Raw genomic sequence first — 19710 nt, 5'->3', positions numbered from 1 at the left:
CTTTGCACCAAGGCACAGTCAATTGATAGATTATAGCAAATTATTCTGATTACAAAAATTTAAACTATAGACTATTTTTGTGTCAAATGAACCAAAATGGATCGAGCTGACTTGTGAATAAAAATCAACAAACCTTTAAGTTTCCCTAATGAGAAAAAAAGAAAGTATTGACTAATGGGTCTCTAGTTCTTATTCATTTACAAAGTGACAGTTTGTCATGTGGGGGTGGGGAGCATCCAGCCCATGGGCCATATAAAGCCCATGAAATCAACTGATCCGGCCCTGCCCAGGCAACCACAGGCAGGACCTGGAATTCGATAAATCAATAGCAGGCTAATTTTTAAGTTGGTCATTGTATGGCCCACAAATGATGTTATAAATAACCAAAGGTCACTGTTAGGAAGAAGGTTCCCCACTCCTGAATGGTCAATTTACTATTACAAATGCTGCCCTGGAGTGAAGCCACTGCCAGCAACGTCAGCATCCCATATGAGTGCCAGTTTGAGTCCCGGCTGCTCCACTTCAGATGAGCTCCCTGTGAATGCACCTGGGAGAGCAGCAGAGGAGTGTACAAGTGCCTGGGCCCCTGCTGCCCAAGTGGGAGAGCAGGATGGAGTTTGTGGCTCCTGGACTCCTCCTGGCCCAGCTCCAGACACTGCAGCCATTTGGGGAGTGAACCAGCAGACAGAAGAGCCTTCTTTTTCTGTCTCCCTACCCCCCACCCCGTAACTGCACCTTTCAAATAAAGAAAGAAAGAAATCTTTAAAAAGAAAAAGTTGCATTGGGTAAAAGACCAAAATTTTTGAAAAGAGTTATAAAGCTTAGACATTTGAAAAGTAAACTCTAATTCAGAGAAATCAGAATTATTATTTGGACCTTATAAGAAGCACTGTGTCCTGTTTATAATAGAATTTGCCTGTGGAATTTGTCTTATGATTAAGAAAGCCCAAAATAGCTAACATTTTCTCAGAGAAATAGCCTCTTGACTTCCTGCCTTCTCTCTGCTGCCCACACATCAGGGCCCAAGAGTGTGAACATTCTGTTAGTTTTTATTCTTTGATCTTAAAGGAAACTTCAGATATTTATTTGGAGGAATGAGGGGAAAATAAAAGAAATGCAATTTTTATACAATTTATGTATAAGACCGCCCATGATATACCAAGACACTTCTCTTGAATCCTTGAAGGGCTCCTAGAAAAGTATGTCACAGTCACAGCCCTGGCCATAAATTCAAGTTCATTTTCAAATTCCACCAATGTGGGTTTGTGATTGGCCCGGTAATTAAGATGTCTCTTGGGATATGTGCATCCCATATCAAAGTGCCCATGCTCAAGTCCCGGCTCAGGCCCTGATCCCAGCTTCCTGCTAATGAGCACCTTGCAAGGCAGCAGGTGTCGCCTCAAGCACTTGGGTCCCTGCCTAAAGGGAGACCCAGAGTGATTCCAGTCTCCTGGCTTTGGCCTGGCCCAGCTGCAACTATTATGGGCATTTGGAGAGGGAACCAGTGGATGGGAAATCTATTAGTCAATTTCTGTATGTGTGTGTGTGTGTGTGTTCATGGATGTGCATACCTCTAAAACAAATAATTTTTATTAAAAAATTCCACCAATGATATAAAATATACTGCAACCATTTGCACGTGTGGGATGTCACTTTGTGTTTTCAATACTGTTTAAATGGACAATGAACACATGGTATTATAAGACAAAAATAGCAGCTTTTTAAGCAACTGCAGTGCTGTGTTTACTTATACTGCTTCACTCAGTGTCACAAAAGAGAGAGGGTTCCTTTTGAAATTGTTCCATGGATTCATTGGTGAGAATCGATCTAATCAGTTCTCCATGATGTGAGCAGGGGACAGATCTCACCAATCAGAAAGGCAAACAAGATGTCCCATAGAAAGGAAGGGACCCAGGAGAACAGTGCACCCTGTGCTAGTGGTACCAGCCATCGTACAGGGCCTGCACCACACTGCCCGCCAGCTTCAGTCCTCAGAGCGATTCTGCTGGGGAGTAACTGCCACATCAACTTGTGAGGAGTCTGAAACAGCTGCCTCCTGGGGTCACAGAGCTAGAAAGTGGCAGAGCTGGGATTGGGCCCAGCTTGGATTCATCCTACCCACAGCTCATTCAGTCCACTGCTTCACAAAGCTTCCCTAGAATGCCAGGGCTCTGTTCCTCCCTGGAGCTTGCCTTAGAAGAGAATTACCTTTGTTGGTTACACTCTGTTTTCCTTTCCTACATACATGTGCTTGGAAGAAGGGAGAAACCCCTAAGTTCTACCCAACACTGGCCAACACCAATGCACCCTTATATATGTATTTTTAAAGATTTTATTTTTATTTATTTGAAAGACAGAGTTACAGAGAGAGGTAGAGACAGAGAGAGAGGTCTTCCATCTGCTGGCTCACTTCCAAATGGCCTCAACGGCCGAAGCTGCCCCCATCCAAAGCCAGGAGCCATGTGGGTGCAGGGGCCCAAGGAGTTGGGCCATCTTCTAATTCATTCCCAGGCCATAGCAGTGAGCTGGAAGAGCAGCAGCCGGGACCAGAACCAGCGCTTCAGGCCAGGACTTTAACCCGCTATGCCACAGCACCGGCCCCCACCAATGTATCCTTAAACAGATGCAGCTCCTGCTGGACACTGAGAGCAGCAGCAGCAGGGTGTGTGGCAGGCAGAACTGCCCTGAGCTCCTCTGCCCTGTCCAGGCAGAGGAGCTGACTGTGGAAGGGCACTCTGCCACTATACCTTGCCACAGCTGGCAAAGGCACAAGCCACCATACCTCTTCTTCTGAACCACCACGCACGAATGTGTGTATGAGCTGCCCAGCTTCAGAGCATGAAGCCCCCCATGGTGCTGCTGGAACTGCAGGGGCACCTTTCCAGGTTGGGAGGGGGGAGCATCTGCCTGCCCTCTCTTGTGTGTACCAAAATCGTTTCTCACAACTGCTGCCAACACACTCATCTTATTCCTGCTTAAGTCCAGAGACTGGGACTCTAATTAAATTGCCAAAGGAAAAGAAATAGACATTTGGACAAAGAGACTAATTTTTGCAGGCCTGTTCTCCAATTTCTTTCTCGATATATTCCTTTGAAATGGGTAAAAACCAAAGGCTCATGCTGCCAGGACCCTGGGAGAAGCATAGTCTTTCCATTCGATTTTTAGCAGAGAAGGCTCCAATCCAAATCTGCAACTGGGGCTGGGGAGCTCCCAAAAAGAGGCCTCACTCCTGCCTATCAGTTAAGTAACAGTGGATGAAAGGACAGCAGCCAGCAGTCCCAGGGTCCTTACTGTGTGAGCAGCATGCTTAGCCCGAGCATTTACGCTCACAACCACAGTGAATCTCAACAGCAGCTCTCAAGGTGGACTCTTTAATATTCCAACTTCACAGATAAGCTAACTGCAGTTCAGAGAGCTTGGGTAATTATTCCAAGCTGTACAACTCCCAGGGGTATAGCTCCTGGCTCGTGAGCCCTGGGAGGCTGCAAAGCTCTTACTTGGGATGCCCTTCTGCTTCCACTCACACCTTCAAGCCAGGGTGTCTCGATTCCCAAGGAAGCCCCAGCTGCCCAGGTGCTCAACTCACTCCAAAATCCCTCAGTTTCAACACTCAAGAGGTGGAGTCGGTCTGGGGCTTGGTACGGGGAGGAGAAAGATGGGAACTGAAAGAATCCAAATCATAACAGGAAAATGGCTTAGCAGAGCTAAATGGATGAGTTGGAGCCAAATGGCTTGGCAGATGCAGCCATGTTCAGGGATTTGTGATGACAAGGACAGTCTTTTTTCCACTCTACTTTGAGCCGCCTTTATAGAACTTTATCTTTTATGTACAAAGATCAAATAAAAAATAAAGATCACATTTGATGAGAACTAGAGGAAATAAACTGGTGGCAATTAAAGAGTAAAAATAACCTCTCTGTGGCTTGAGACCACAGGAGTTTCCTAATTTTAAAAGGCACAGGCAAGTCACTGAAACAAGGCTGTGTTCATCTCATGTTCCTTCCCGCCCACATCCACAGCGGTTGAAGTTCTAGGCGACCATAGCTCTTCAACCCGTGCAGTTGTGTAGTCAATGGAAGGACAACCAGGCCAAACGCATCAGCTCACCAACACAACCTTGCGGCCCAGAGCGAGTCAAATCCAAGACTCCTCAGTAATAGCTGCTTTGTGTGAAAGGGAATTACACAGATCCCTCTCCTTCCTCCATCTTCCAGCAGGGCTTCTACTGACCCCTGACTCTGGACTCATTTCACTTTCTTATTTTTCATGGGCAGGTTTGGTTTGGGCTAGACCATAAGACCAACCTGAACTCTGTCTCTGACCTGCAATAACCAAATTCACTCAGAGTGATCTGAGATTCCACTCCAGGAAACTACCTTTGCCCTATACCAATCTCAGAAGCAAGTTAACACCTGGAAAACACCCTGCAGTGTCACCAGCTTCCTAGTAAACCCACAGACCCAAAAGCAGAATCTCCTAGTGGTGATCTCCAGGAACTACTTCCTGGAGTTTCCACATTTGAGGCGTGGTGTGGGGATAACTCAATACAAGGCCAGCTGATGAACACAAAGAAGTGAGTGTTTCCCCCATGCTCTGGGGTCTTGTTTTCACACCAAAAGATCTGACAGGCCCTTTTAATGGTCAAGTCTATCCTTGGCCTGCAGCCTAAATCCAACCCCTAGAATATCCTACTTACCTATAGAAAGTGACATAGTCCACTGTTGAGTGACAGGTCTGAAACTCCCAGGATTTGAGCTTCTGGCATTCTCGATGGGCTCGGAGCTTTACCTTCACTGTCCCTTGACACAGTTCAGGCACAGGTTTCCTCTGGGGTCTGTTGCAGAATTCATTGGACTCCACCCGCCAGGACTCAGCAAAGTCATCCACATCAAACTTGAAGTTTCCATCTCCACCAATTAAGTCATCACGTTTATGTCCATTATAGTTGCCACAAAGACCACACAGCTTGCCCTTGAGATGGGGGGCAGCCATGACTTCCACAAAACTGTCTCCATCCCAAGATATTTCCAAGCCTAGAGAAGAAAAAGCGGAAAGGAGGATCAACTACCCCTGAATCCACCAGTGATCCCCAAATGTGCATATCTTCACATAGTATGTCTGACAGTCTTTATAAGAAGGAACACCAAGTCTCTGCCCAAATTCTTGGTTACCATTCAAACTTACTATGTTGAATATCTTCTTAAATTACATGAATGACTTACTTGTGGGGCTTAGACTCTTTAAACTTTACGAAGTTTAGCTTTAAAATACCTTATGTAACCCTGGTTTTCCTATAGATGACTATTCCTTGATCATGCTACTCTAGGGTTTATATTCTGCTATTTGCTAAAATAATTGTGTTGATCTAAATTGTACCTATATTTATTTAATGACTACTACAGTGTGAAAGTAAGAAGAAATAAAAATGATAATTTTCTTTTTGGGACTGGCTTATTTTACTTACATATGGTCTCCAATTGCATCCATTTTGTTGTGAAAGACAGGATTTCATTATTTTTTATGACTGAATAGTATTCCATAGTGTGCATGTTTGTGTATGTGTGTATATATATATGTATATGTATATATATGTGTGTGTGTGTGTGTGTGTGTGTGTATATATATATATCCAGTCATCAGTTGGTGGACATTTCGGTTGATTCCATATCTTAGCTATTGTGAGTTGAGTTGGTACAAACATAGTGATACAGATGTTTTAACTGATTTGTGGTAACTAATAAGAGTACAAAAAATGTAATCTATATGAGCAAAATTGATATTCTGAGATTTGATTATTGTTTATAGCACTTGTCTATACTTTTGAGGAACAGTGGTTTTTCTACTAACTTGAAGTGTTTCTTAGCAGAGGGTTAAACTTATGATTATAAAGTAAATTGAAATTAAGTCATTGTAAAAATTTAAAGAAAAATAAGAAAGGAAGGAAGAGGGAGGGTGGGAGCTTGGGAGGAAGGGTAAAGTGGGAAGTTATCATTATGTTCTTAGAACTATATATAAAAATACATGAAATCTGTTCCTTTAATAAACTTTTGTGATAATTTTCAATAACATTTTACTAAAAATTCTCCCATGTAATTATTACCCCAATGTCAAAGTGAACTTTCTAATTTATTTGTTATAATGAGAATATTGGAGTCAAAAATATGTAGCTTCTGAATACATCCTCTTCAAGAGAAAATACTCACACATTTCTCCATACAGGTTGGCCCAAGATGTGCAGAACCCACCCTAGCCAGTGGCCCCTCTAAATGGTAGATGGTGGAATTTCTATTTTACATGTAAGACATCAGCTTACATTGTCATATAATACAAATAAGCTTGCCTACCATATCAAGAAAAACTGTGATTATATCCACCCTAATATTCTGTGTGAAGATACTGTCCAGAGAGGAAAAGGGGAGGGGCTTTATGAAAACCAGTTTGACATTCTACCCCAGGCAAATGACAAATTTTGTCAGCCAGGTTCTTCTTTATGTCCCGGGTGTGTTGGTAAATTCTTATTTACTGTTCTGGGAGAAGCCTGGCTGAGTGTGAGCCCTCCAGGGAATGAGTGCATCACATACCAGTGAATGCAAACAGACCACGGTGGTGTGAAGGCCACAGCCACATGGGCCAAGTCCTTTCTGTCGCAGGGATCCTCCTGGTCACCGTCACTGCCTCCTGGGAGTGGGGAACACAAAGGAAGTCTCCGTCTGATAGAAAAGTCTCTGCTGCCCAAGTGTGGTTTTTAACTCTTAACTGCTTAAGTCCCTGACCAAAAAAAAAAAAGTCTTTCATTGTATCTGTTCTGAACCTTTGGAAAGAGCAAAATGACCTTCTTCCTAAAAGGTTTTGTCTATGTTACTGAAATATCAAGCTTAAACTAATGAAAAAATGCTTAAAACTTGGGGTTGCAGTGGTGATGGGGCAGGAGAAATAAAAGGGAGGGAAAGAGGCAGGCATATACGTATCAGAATGGCCACGTTCAAGACTGGCCTCTGCTTCCAATCCAGCTTCCTGCTAATGCACTGGGGGGAGGCAGCAGAGGATGGCTCAAAGACTTAGCTCCTGGCTTTGACCTGACACACCCTAGCCATTGTGGGCATTTGGGGAGCGAACCAGGGGATAGGAGATAGATCGATCTCTCTCTTCCCCTCCCTTCCTCCCTTTCAAATAAATAGGAATACGCATTTTTCAAAAAAAAAAAAAAAAAAGAACAGGGACAGAGGAGAAAGAATGGATCTTGTCTGGACACGAAATTAGCATAAAGCAACAGCTTCAGAGTGATGCAATGAATTCAGGAGGAAGCACTCAGAGGTGAGATTCTAAAGCTGATACTCCCCAAGTTTGGAGAGAGAACAGGAGAAAAGGCTGGCCAAATAGTATTCTCGTGAGTAGGCTATACAACTGCCATGAGACTTAGTTTAGGAAGAGTTATTGGTAGAATAAGTCAGTGATCTAAAACTGGGCTTCTCAAGAAATAAACAGAGAGGTCCGTGAGGAAGTCACTTCACAGTAAATGAAAGGAGCAGAAGCATTCCTGGTCCAAGGCAAATGAAAGAAGATGTCTTGGTTGGGAAAAGAGGCTGAGCTCAGAAAAGTAATCAAATGAACTTTTAAAAAGCAGGAAGAAGACTATGGGAAAGAGTTTCTCTTGAGAGTAACTGAATAAAGAGAAGACAGCGATGAGACCAGGTAATGAGAGAAGGGACATACTGCTAAAATCCCCACACACAAGACTGATGTCCGGTGTGGGTCTCTGACAACATGTACAACCACAACTATCACACACAGCAGTTTCTCCTTCTTCATACCCGTCACATAACACACTATCTGGCACACAGCACGTGCTTAATAAATGGATGAATTAGCCTTGGAACACTCATACACGGACCCTGTGGAGCCAAGCAAATTGTAAATTTCATGCTAGTTAAGACAATGAAATCACCATATTGAAAGAAGACAAGCAAGCTATAACATGATTTGTAATACACTCTCAAAGGTATGGAAGACACTCGACCTCGCAAGCCTGTAACCACACAGTTTCCCAGCAAGAGAGATGGGGGGGAGGGGGGAATCAATTCCATACAAAGTCTACTCTTGGAGCAGAATTCCAAAGATTTTTCCATGTTGCAAAATTTTCCAAACTAGAAACTTCTTTCCTAGACAGCAGGCAAATACTTTCTTCCAAGTGCCACAAGTGGCTGAGGATTTACACCCGAGAGTTCCACTGTCATGACTGACAATGATAACAAATGTGAGACTCTGGGCAACTGAGTTCATGGGAATTGAACTCACAGTGAACAAGCTAATCACTACAGTTTCTTGGCAGTGGGAAGGGGGGTCCACACACACTTGGGAAGATGTGGGCCTGCTGTATGTTCAGTAAACTCTTCTCAAAACTCATGACATCCCATTCATAAAACACTGTCCCCGAAACAAGAGAATTACTTGCAATTCGCTCTGCATTCTTTCTCTTTATTATACTATGAGTATTTCCACAGACCAACACAAGGCTTCCTAATGTAGAAGGAGGACTTACTCAACTGCAGATGCCTTCTGTCTATAACCACATCATTTCCATGTATGTTTGCATGAATCTTTTCACCCTGTATGTGAGTAAAATCCATGCAAAGCAGATTCCAGCAGTGAAAAGCAAAGAAACTAATAAACTGTAATTGAGGGGGCTGTTCTTTCAAAGAGGCATCTTACGAGATGAAAACGCCATGGAAGTGTTGGAGGGGCCGCAAGAGTCCTTTCTGCAGCTGGGAAGAGTTTCCCAACTCTCTCCCTGGGAAGTGGGGTAAAATCACTGGCAGCATCAGGAGCCTAAAGCTGAAGCACATGTCCCATCTGGGATGCGAGCAGCAGCCACATTCCTTCCACTTTGCGAAGAGCCTTCCAATTTTCCCTTCTCACCAGTGAATGGTTTACCAACTTGTTCTTCACCCTTCAAACGCATGACCTGGCTCCAGACCACTCATCGGGCTTTTGGTCCTTGTTTGTGTAGTTGCTCTTTTGTTGTACGGATGTTGTGTCCCTCTGTTTTGTTTTCTGATTGTTATCGTCCTTAGTGCTGCTATACATTTAAAGGGGAGAAAAATGTAAAATCTGTAGACTACAGTGAGGTATAAAAATGGATGGTTTTTCTGTTCAGATTGTGTATGCAAAACAAAAGCAGGGCAGTATCTGTCCTCAAGTGCGAAGCTCTACCAAAGATAAAATAAAAAGCTGTGTTCCCCCACATGGGAATGCTCTCAGGTGGCTCTGATGTGACTCTTCCAGGTAGAGCTAATGAAGCAAACAGATGGCAGAAAGGAAATTGGTAGCTTTGGGATCAGCAAGGAGAAAAGGCCTATACTTCTGGGAATGGAGAGTCCCTACCCGCACTTCCAGGGAAGAGAAGTCCTTGTCAAGTCCCCAAGGGTGCCTAAAGGTCAACCAATGAGGATCAGACCTGCCTCAACCTTTAACCCCCACACCCTGTATCTATAAAAGGAGCCCTCCCAACCTCTGATGCGCAACTTCCCCGCCCCCCCCCCCCCCCCCCCCCGCTCTGTTGGGACCAGTGAACCTCGCCCAGGAGCAGAATCCCAATAAAAAGCTTATGAATTAATTGATTCATCTGCCTGGGAAGATTTGTGATGCGCTGGACACCTTACAGAAATATTTTTAAATTCCTTGCTATGCACCAAGAGTCAGGGTTGGGGGTGCAATGGGGATGGACCATGCTCTCCAGCTCCTAGGCTTTGTTCTAGGCAGTTGTCATCAGGTCAGCAGCAGTAGCCCAATTCCACCCAAACTGCATGGCCACCTGTGCTACTCAGCCAAATGAACGCATCACCTAAGTGCTGAGTCCATAAACCGCAGCGGCAAAGAGCCATTCCTCCCCGGTCCCCGCTTCCAGCTGCAGGCTTGATTCAAGCTGCGGTACTGAAGAAAGCACCCTTTGATCACATGAGCTTCGGAAATAAAAGAGAACTCTATGGAAGAAGCACACTCAAAGGAAATACTGTGGTATTTTAAATAGACAATCAATAGGTGATAAAAAGAAAATATTCCTAAGGGGCAGTTCAAATCGAGATGGCTAAACCAGGGAGGAGAGCACTATTGTCTGGAGGTGGCATTGTTTTGTTCAAAGGATAAGCACAAAGTAAGCTTAGTGCCCAGAGGAATACAGCTCTTCCCTCAGAAGTGGACGGCTGGTGTGAGCCGAGCACTGCAGAAAATTGTTCAGCTGTGCAGGAAAGGTGTCATAAAAATGACTCGTACCATGGAAGGAGAGACAGAAACAGGAAAGAAACCGTAAAACTCAGGTGCAAGGCCTCGCCGACTTAAATTCACTAAGCTAATTATGGTACTTGGGACCTATTATTATCTTCTTAGCAGCCTTGTCCTTTTGCTCAGTTTCAGGATGCGAAATTCTTATGAAGAGGACACTTACTCCATCAGGTTTTGCCATGTGTGAATGGAACAGTCGTGGAACCTCCTAGGCTGTTAGTAATCTTCTAGTACCCGGGGTTCCTTTGAGAGCTGGGCTGTGGCTGACTAATAATTTCCATATCAGTAGGCTCTATTGTGTTGAGCTGGCTTGCAAATAGACAGGCAAGGTGCTTCTAATTAGTGCTGTGTAATAAAGGGGTCATCTCGTGCACATTTCATATGGAGCCAAAAAAAGACTGCCTCCTTCAAGGGAACGAGCTGGGGCCTACATCTGCAGAGCGACACACCTTCTGGATACAGGTATCTGAGTCTGCTGAGCAGGACTGATCTCCATAAAGCTGAATGAGTAGGGCTCTTCACATCTGTGAAGTGAAGAATGAGAGTGTCTGCCCCTTTACAGAATGTTCCAGGGCATTAATCCTTAACACTGTCTCGCAGAAACCACGCTGTACTCCCGAACTGAACGCTCTCAGGGCTCTCCTTGGCCTCCTGCCTTTGTTTAGCTAAGCTGGCACGCACATCAATTTATCAAAATGTATTTTGGCTTGGATTGAAACAATTTCCAGGGTTCTGAAGATACAGAAAAAAAAATATTCTGTGTAGACCCTCAAAAGTCCCTGCTATATTGAATGTATCCTTTGGGATGCATATTACCTAAACAAAGTGTAATTCAATCGATGCTTTTTTTTTCCTGTTAGATTCTCAATGGGAAAGAAATACATTAATTTCCAAAAAGTAGCATAAAGAAACAGAGATAGGAGGAGACGTCCAACTGGTAAACAATATGTACTAACCAAAGGTAGCATGAAAGGAAGCACATGTGAAGAGATAAAATGTGCAAATGAGCTGAATATGCTCTCTGGGCTGATATTCAAAAGCTAAGTTCTACTTCAAAGAACTAGTAGAGTTAAATTCACTAATCTAATTATCTAGTATCACTAATCTAGTTATCTATTAGTATTCACTAATCTAGTTATCTAGTATCTAACAGACAAGGTGGCACCTGACAGACAAGGAACTGCGCTGCATGGAACACTAGCAGTCATGAACTACTTGGGCTCGGGGAGGGGGTGGGGAATGTCTGTTCACGGAGTAGCAACGCAGAGTCCAGGGGCCCTAAGGCAACATGGGGTGTTGAGAAAAGGCCTCAGCAGCCAGCTCCACGTGCCCAATGCCCTTCTGTTGAAAGCAAGCATTTGAAATGCCCTCCAGGAGAAGACAATGATCCTGACCACCAACGTGGATAAGCATCCTTCCCCAGCATCAAGAGTGCTTCTCGGCACAGGACAACCAGGCAGGATGCAGCCACCCAGGGGCCCAGCAGGAGTCTGCAAGAACCAGCTCTGCCGCTGTGGACATTCAGGTACAACTGATGCTAAGCGTTTTCCTTTTGAGGGTCCGTCCCCTCTTTTGGACAGACACTAACAGAGAAACGCTCTTTCTAGTGGATTTGAAAGTGCACGTAACTGGCTGACCTCAGAGGGACAGAGCCAATTCCAAGCTGCTGGACACGGACAACCTAAAACCGCAAGCAAACTTGCAGGAGACTTTGGAGTGTGGTCCCACTGCTATGTTTAGAAGAAGCCTGGACAGCTCTGGATGTGGGAAGATTGCCAGACTGGTGTGACCGGCGTCCAGTGGCAAGACGCCAAGTGGTGCAAATATCCCCAGCTATTTTCTTGCCTCTCTGGGATGTTCTTTCCCCTGGGCGCGGGGAGGAGGCAAGGCCTACAGCCTGTAGGAAGGGGCACTTCCTACGCAGAGAAAGCTCATCTCCCCTGCGTTCGCTGGGTGCCTGAGGGAGGCAAGTGTAAGCAGGAGGCCAGGTCAGCCCCACCTGCTCGAGTGGTCACTTTTAGGAGGTAGCCGTCCAGGTCCACGTGGAAGTGCGGCGCGCGGCAGGGGAGCGCCACGCGGGAGCCGTTCCAGCGCACGGTGAGGTGCTGCTGCAGGCTCAGGGTGCTCTCGCCCAGCACCAGCTCCACTGCCTTGGTCCATGAGAAGGAGCGGGTTCGCCGGGCGTCGTTCTTCACCAGCACCTGGAAGGGCGAGGCGGGGGAGGAGCAGTCTTTCGTCAAAACGTACTGACAGGTCCCCTGAAAGTTAAATGTCCGGCCGTCAAAAGTGTTGTAGTGGGGATCTCCGAATACCGTGCAGACGCCGGGCTCTGCGGGTGAGTGAGAGACAAAAGCAGGGTCACAAACCGAGAAGGACTCAGAGAGACAACAGAGGTCCTGCCATAACCCTACGGGGGCACCTGCTGGGGAAGGGAGGGGCTCGGCAGAGACTCGCTAAGGGAAATGAGCTTCTCTGAGAGTTTGCGCCAAACCTCCTAGAGTGCTCATATAATACTTCTGGTGCTGTTATATATATAATTTATTTTAAGCACCTGTGAATGCTTAAAGCATCTCTGTTTTGTAGCCTTCGTAGGCTTCTGTGATCTTAATGAAAGGGATGAAGAAATCAGATGTCTTGAAATAAGATAACTAAGAATTGTTCTTACTACACAACCTACGTAACCAAGAGCAAGGTAATTAAGTAAATAAATGGCAGTGAGGTAATTGACAAAACAGCAGGACCATTAGTATTATGTCCACCCAATGATTTCAAAACATTTGAAGAATAACATTCCAAATGTTACTCATGGTCTTAAAGGAAACTATGCTACTCAACACTCAAGTATAATATTAAACACTCGTATATTTACTAAGGACAAATAAATGGAATTTCCAAACAGACACATGTTTAATGGTGTCAGGAAACAAACTACTGATAAAGATAATATTTACAGATAGTCTTTACATGTTTTCTAGAAATACGGGCTTCCTGTATTTTGACCTATGCACCAAAATCAAATGTTGAATATCCTAAAATGGCAAAACTCTTCATTTAGCACATTTAAGAAACTCCAATGAATTCATCATTCCAAAATATTACTAATTCAAATATTTAGGAGATCAAGGGAAACTTTTACAACTTTGGGGCATCTCAAAGACTTGGATAGAAAATTAAATAGTGTTTCTCTTTTGAAAACCAGTTTTGGCAAAGGCTTAGTTTTCTATGTAAGGATATTTTATCTCCTTTCAAGGAGTCATGAGCAACCAGGAAATGAGGAATTCATTTGGAGAAATTGGACCAAATGATGAAAGAACTGTAATAAAAAGAGCAATTTCAAGTCAACACAGAATAATGGCCAGGCTAAGAATAATAACCACAATAAAAACGCTAGGTCAAGAATATCAGAAGGCTATATAAGTAATTGCTGTGAATATCTAAGGGAATGATGGAGTTGAGACAGAGGAAGGATGTGATAACCAACCTGATAGGACCATTGGGATCCAATGCAAACATTTGTTTTTCATTTCCAAAAAGTGTTTGCAGAGTAATGTCCTCTTATGTTATAAGACATTATGTCATTTCACAAGTTAATTTCATCTGACTCCATACAAATCACATGTATTTGGAATGTGATAAATTACTGCTAAATCAGTTTTCCTTGTCAATATTTGATAAAGACAAGAAATAAAGAGATAGCTTTTAGTATGCAGAGAGTTTCAATTAGCAAACACTGTAAAGAATCTATAAAAGGCACCGCCCAGGGAGAAGGATGGCAGAGAGATGGTAGTGACAGTGGAATTTGCCCTCCACTTCTGTTCCTTTGTGTCTTGTCTTGGTCGCCTTTCTTTGTGGCTCCAAGTTTATCCTATCTGTTGCCTCACTTTATACCCAGCCCCTACTTTTCTAATTCCATAACTCCCCCACGAGTATTCCCCTATCCAACCTCTCCATATACTCCATTCCCCAGTCCTTTCTCCATATAACTACTTTCAAATTATCCTTTCACACATTTCCCTCCTTTCCCAACAAATGGAATCTCCCCTGGCATGAAAATGTTGTTTTAAAGTTGACAAGGAGCAAGGTAGCTTGGGATGGCCCACGTGGCATGAGGAAAGTGAGTTTATCTTAATCCTACCTATATGCCACAAAAGGACCAGGTATTAACCTGAACAACCAATGCATCAAATTCAAGGGCAAGATGGTTCAGGTTCTCAACTGCACCTACACTGCAAGAAAGCACAGACCCAATCAAGGCCACTGAGCTTTTGAGCTTGTAACAGATGGTCCTCAGCTTGGAAAGGCCAAGGCATCACCAAAGAGACTGAAATTACACCACTGAGGGAGTTTTGTCTCAGCTGTGAGCAGGCACAGGGAATGCCCACACCTGCTGCCTACATTCTACTGTGCCAAACTTCTCTCTGCTCCAGGGACCACACACTACTTCTCCTGATGTCCTGACAACCTCAGCAGAATCTTCATCAGTGCAACAGGAACAGCAAACATTGGCCAAGAGTTCACTACACTCCCCAACACTCTTCTACATGCCTACTGGTCATGGATCACAAAATGCATGTTCAGTTTTGCTCATAACATGAAACACACTGCTAAGCACTTTATCTAGTTATCGGAATAGTTTGTGATTAACACTCTTGTCTAAGGAAGTGATTACGACATATTAAGCCAAAAATAGGACACCAAATTTCATGTACAGGATACTCTTAACTATGTTAAATAAACAGACACACACACACACACATACAGACACCCCAAAACTGTCAACAGTGGCTATTTCTTGGTCCCCTTTTTTTTTCTTCCTTCCTAATGCTTTTCTGTTTTTGTTCTGTTCTCATTTTTGTTTTGTTTTGTGAGAGTCCAAATATGGGTACTTGTAGATCTGGCCAATGATGTGACCAAGCAAATCCTCAGAGAGGCAACAGAAAAATCTATGGCCTGCAGTTGCCCTGGGGAAGCCTAAGCTTGCTCATAGCGCGGCAGGAAGCAATGAGGGACGTCCGGGGAGACCCAGGCGAGGGAAATCATGTGTGAACCGGGCTGTCAGGAAAGATATTTTTCAAGAGGCCCTAACTTGTGGAACAGAAGGGTTTGGAAATCAGGATGATTTTTCTGTGTGACAGCGATCTAGATGAGGCCAACAAAATTTCACGACTCTGGAGTTGCCTGAGAATTATGTGCTGCATTTGGGAGACATTTGTATTACAAGTTAAAATAATGTTGAAACCTTGGCCCTCTTTCCTGGCACCTCAAGGTCCCTATGCCAGATCCTGCAGGAACAGAGAACACGTGCGCTGGAGAGGTCTGAAAGCGAGAATGTCAGGGTTACAAAAATCTGCCGAACTGAGAAGGAAAAAGCCTAGAGAATCCTTAGGGGATGGAAATGAACACTGTATCCTCAGATAATTTTTTGCCAGCAAACCCAGTGAAGCAAGCTGCCTTCCAAGCCGTCCAGATGTCCAGAGATACTTCCCTGGAAGGCTGGGCGCCCTGGCAGGGGGCTGGGGGAGGGCTAGGGGAAGCACAACATAAACACAGCATCCGAAATCCATCCTTATTTCCACGGGCAGAGATCAATGCCGCCTTACCACTGAGGGGACATTTTCTAAAGTCCCGAAGTCAATGTCATGAGATCTGATTTTTATTTTGGTTCATTTTGAACATACATACTCAAATGCTTGGGTGCAGCGGCAAAAATAAGATCACAAATGTATGGGGGCCAAACATGAAGGGTGTGTTTTTTTTTTCCCCCTCTTAGGCAATGGAATTATGTGTGGCCTTTCTTTTCCTCTTTGATGTTCATGTGTATTTACGTTATTATTTACATTGCATTGTTTAAAATGACTAAATATACTTTTGGATTTAGAAGATTTGCTTTAAACGGTTAAAAAAAATCCCAAATTAAGATACGTCTCTGTTATGTTGCATCTTTTAATAAGATTACTATGAGAATTAAAGGAGGCATGCTGCCTCCATAAATAGGGTTCCAGCATTTTGCTCTTAACCACATCGGGTACGTTTATTTCTGCCATGGATATATTTATTCTAACTAAATGTTTTTCTTCTGAGAGCAGTGATTATTCTCAAAACATCTGTCAAACAAAATTAAGGGAAAATTATACAATTCCAGGTTATTAAGAAAATAAGAAAAACTGAATAGATCCTAATCCCCTCTCCCACAATTCCCTGCATAAGGAATTTTTAGGAAGTATCGGGGTGCGCATTTGAACTGGTGGGTCAGATACTGGTTGGGACGCTTGCATCCAGTGTCAGAGGCCTGAGTTGGACGCCTGGTTTGAGCTCCTGACTCCAGCTTCTTGCTAATGCAGACCCTGGGAGGCAGCAGCGACACTCATGTAGCTGGGCTCCTGCCACCCAGGTGGGAGACCTGGATTGACTCCCCAGCTGTGGCCTCGGGCTCAGTCCCAGCCTGCTGTGGGTATCTGAGGAGTGAACCAGTGAATGGGAGTGTTCACATACTCTAATACATTTTCCTAAAATTTTTTTCCAGCATTATCTGTGGCTCTGACACCAGGAAGTAGCCACTATTTATGATTTTAAGTGTGTGTATTTATTTTAACAAAAGATAATCTTGTACATGAAATTTCACTGCCTATTTGTCACTTAACATGTCCTAAGGTTTCTCCAGTCTTTCAAATACGTTTGACTTTGAAAGGACAGGAGGGAACTTCGGACCTCAGTCCAAAACTTCTGTGAAGAGGAAGGTTTCCGCAACTCACCAGACCCTGCCACCCAGGGATCCAGCACATTTGCAAGAGTTGGGTTCAAACCATGAGGAAGCATGTCAAATAGCAAACACAGCTTCCAACCTCTCCAACTCTGGAGTCCCTGTCATGCAGGTGCTCCTGGGATTCCCAGAGAGGTAAGAAACATGATGATACCAGGTTTGGGTCAAGAATCAGGAAACGCTGGGGTTAGAAACACTGCCAGTGACATGAGCCCTTCTGCTCTCAGTTGAGGCTTCATCTGAATGCTGATGGAATTGTCCAGAAGGAAGAGGAAATGGTGTGACCCAGAAGGACCCCCTTCTCCATGCGAGAGTCTTAGCCATGCGTGGAGGGGCCACGCATAGACGCCACTCCACAAGATGCCTGAAGGCCAAGGGATGCTCCGCCAGGTGGCACTGGGTGCCACTAAGCTTTCACACGCTTGGCTTCTGAAATCCAGCTCACAGGCTGCTACTGTGTTAGGGTGGATGGTGGTGGCGGGGAAAGGAGCAGCGGGTCTCTTGTCACCATTCTATGATCCACCAGCAACAGTAACTGAATGGCCTATGACAAACTGATTAAAGTTGCATAGGTATTCTATTAAGTGCATAAATTGTTTTCATACATTTTCTGTAGCCCCTTTCACTCATCAACTTTAAACAAATGAGCAAGCAAAGGATACAACTCCTAACTTCAAGATCTAATCCAAAATGAATTTAGATCTTAGCCATGGCTGCTGTTCCAGGGCCTCCCGAGTGTAGCCCAGTGCCTTCCTGCCTTTCACCTTGGTTCACACAGCAGTCTGGACCCGACCAACACTTCCCCATGGTTCACAGCTTCTGGTTCCAATGCCAGCTCCCCACAGCAACATCCCCGATGACTTAGGCAATGCAAAGCCATCTTTTTCCTCTAAATTCCAAAAGCAAAACTGACTACCGACTCAATTTTGAATACTCTATCCTACAGTCATCCTATGTTTTTTTTCATTTGGAGGTCAAAAATATAGTCACCAAAGCCATAGCCTGCTTAGGATGAGTCACTTTCTATCTTAGCTTATAGTTAGGATGTATCCTTAGCACCTCAATCAGGCCTTTGACCCAGCTGAATTTTACATACACTTTTCATGCTGGCACAATGCCTTATATTGGGGAGGACCTAAATATATTTGTAATATATTGTAATATATTGCTTGCCTCAATGTCTGATGCAATACATATCCGGCATCAGTAAATATCCGCTGAACAAATGGGTGAAGAATATAATTTGAGTAGGAGGGCCAGAGTTGTGGCACGATGGGCTGTTTCCACTTGAGATCCCACATCCCATATCCGAGATTGCTGGTTCAAGTCTCAGCAATTCCACTTCCCATCCAGCTCCCTGATAATGTGCCTACAAAGCAGAGGATGATGTTCAAGTACTTGAGTTGTTGCCATCCATGTGAGAGACCAGATGGAGTTCCTGGCTCCTGGTTCCAGCCTGGCTGAGCCCTGGCTGTTGTGACCATTTAGACAGTGAACCAACAGATGGAAAATCTCTTTCTTGCTCACTTGTTCTTTCTCATTCTCTTCTTTCTAATGAATATATAAATCGTTTTAAAAGAAATAATATAATTTGGTCAGAAAATATAAATGCCCACCCTGAAATTACTAAAATAGGTAAGTATAATGGCCCATATGCCAGGTGACCAAAGAATACTGCAAGATCAATTAATTGAATGGTTAACAAATGTTTTCAAAACAAAGAGATTACAGCAGTCCTCAAGTCTATGTGGGCGATTGGTGCCAGGACACTGCCCTTCCAGATTCCAAAGTCTGCGGACCCTAAAGTCCCTTATTTAAATTTATACAGTCTTTGTATTTAATCAATGCATATCCTCCCTTATATTTAAATCCTCTCATAGTTACTTATAACACCTAATACAATATAAATCTGTGTAATCTATTACTCAAGAGGACAGTGGCAAGAAAAAGTCTGCACATATCAAGAATTTTTAAAAACATTTACTTCAATATTTTTAAAATTTATTATTTGAACAGGATAGAGACAGACAGAGAGAGAGAAAGAGAGAGAGAGAGAATGAATGAATGAATGAATGAGACTATGAGTCTCCTAGTCACTGGTTCACTCCCTAAATGGCTGCGACAGACAGGTCTGAATCGGGCTGAAGCCAGCAGCCAGGAATTCCATCCTGGTCTTCCACATGGGTGGCAGAGGTCCAGTACTTAAACCATCACCCACTGCCTCTCTAGGTGAATGAGCAGGGAGCTCCATCAACAGAAGAATAGACAGGATTGGAATCAGCACCAAGATCTGGGATGATGGCATCAGAAGCCACAGATTAATCTGTTGAAAACAATGCTAGCCCCTTAAGTTCTTTTGATCTGCAGTTAACTGAATCTGCAGATGCAGAATGGGGGGTAGGGAGGGCCATCTGGATCAGGAAAACATCTGAAAAGTCAGAAATATTACAGGGGAGCTATTCCTGGTGCCACAAGAGCCTGATGAGAAATTCAAACCCATGAACTTACATACTCATGTGGGTAGCAGTAGGAAAGCCGATTTCTTCACCAACCCTTCTGAAAAGTATTCTCAGAGACAAAAATCCAAATCAGAGTAAGAACTCCATTAGAAAAGAACTTAGTTTTAGTTCCCAATATGACCAAGTGTGGAACACAGACTCATGGCCCCCCAA

The 19710-nt window shown here is 44.0% G+C and overlaps 1 protein-coding gene across 5 annotated transcripts in view; it reads right to left on the bottom strand.

Moving 5' to 3' along the window:
* Positions 1-19710, bottom strand: part of BMPER (BMP binding endothelial regulator) — a 279909-nt gene that overhangs the window by 82483 nt on the left and 177716 nt on the right. For 3 of the 5 annotated variants that reach the window (XM_002713750.6, XM_089315504.1, XM_089315505.1), the window contains 2 exons: positions 12278-12607; positions 4697-5033 (listed from right to left, as the gene is read on the bottom strand). In XM_002713750.6, coding sequence (XP_002713796.2) covers positions 4697-5033; positions 12278-12607 — 667 coding nt within the window. The remainder of the gene's footprint in view (positions 1-4696; positions 5034-12277; positions 12608-19710) is intronic. The other 2 variants (XR_016222615.1, XM_051853278.3) reach the window with 2 other exon arrangements.

The sequence above is a fragment of the Oryctolagus cuniculus genome, chromosome 16 (genome assembly GCF_051225735.1).
Source record: "Oryctolagus cuniculus isolate XC-2025 breed Fujian yellow rabbit chromosome 16, ASM5122573v1, whole genome shotgun sequence".
NCBI lineage: Eukaryota > Metazoa > Chordata > Mammalia > Lagomorpha > Leporidae > Oryctolagus > Oryctolagus cuniculus.
This window is presented reverse-complemented; position numbering and strand designations above follow the sequence as displayed.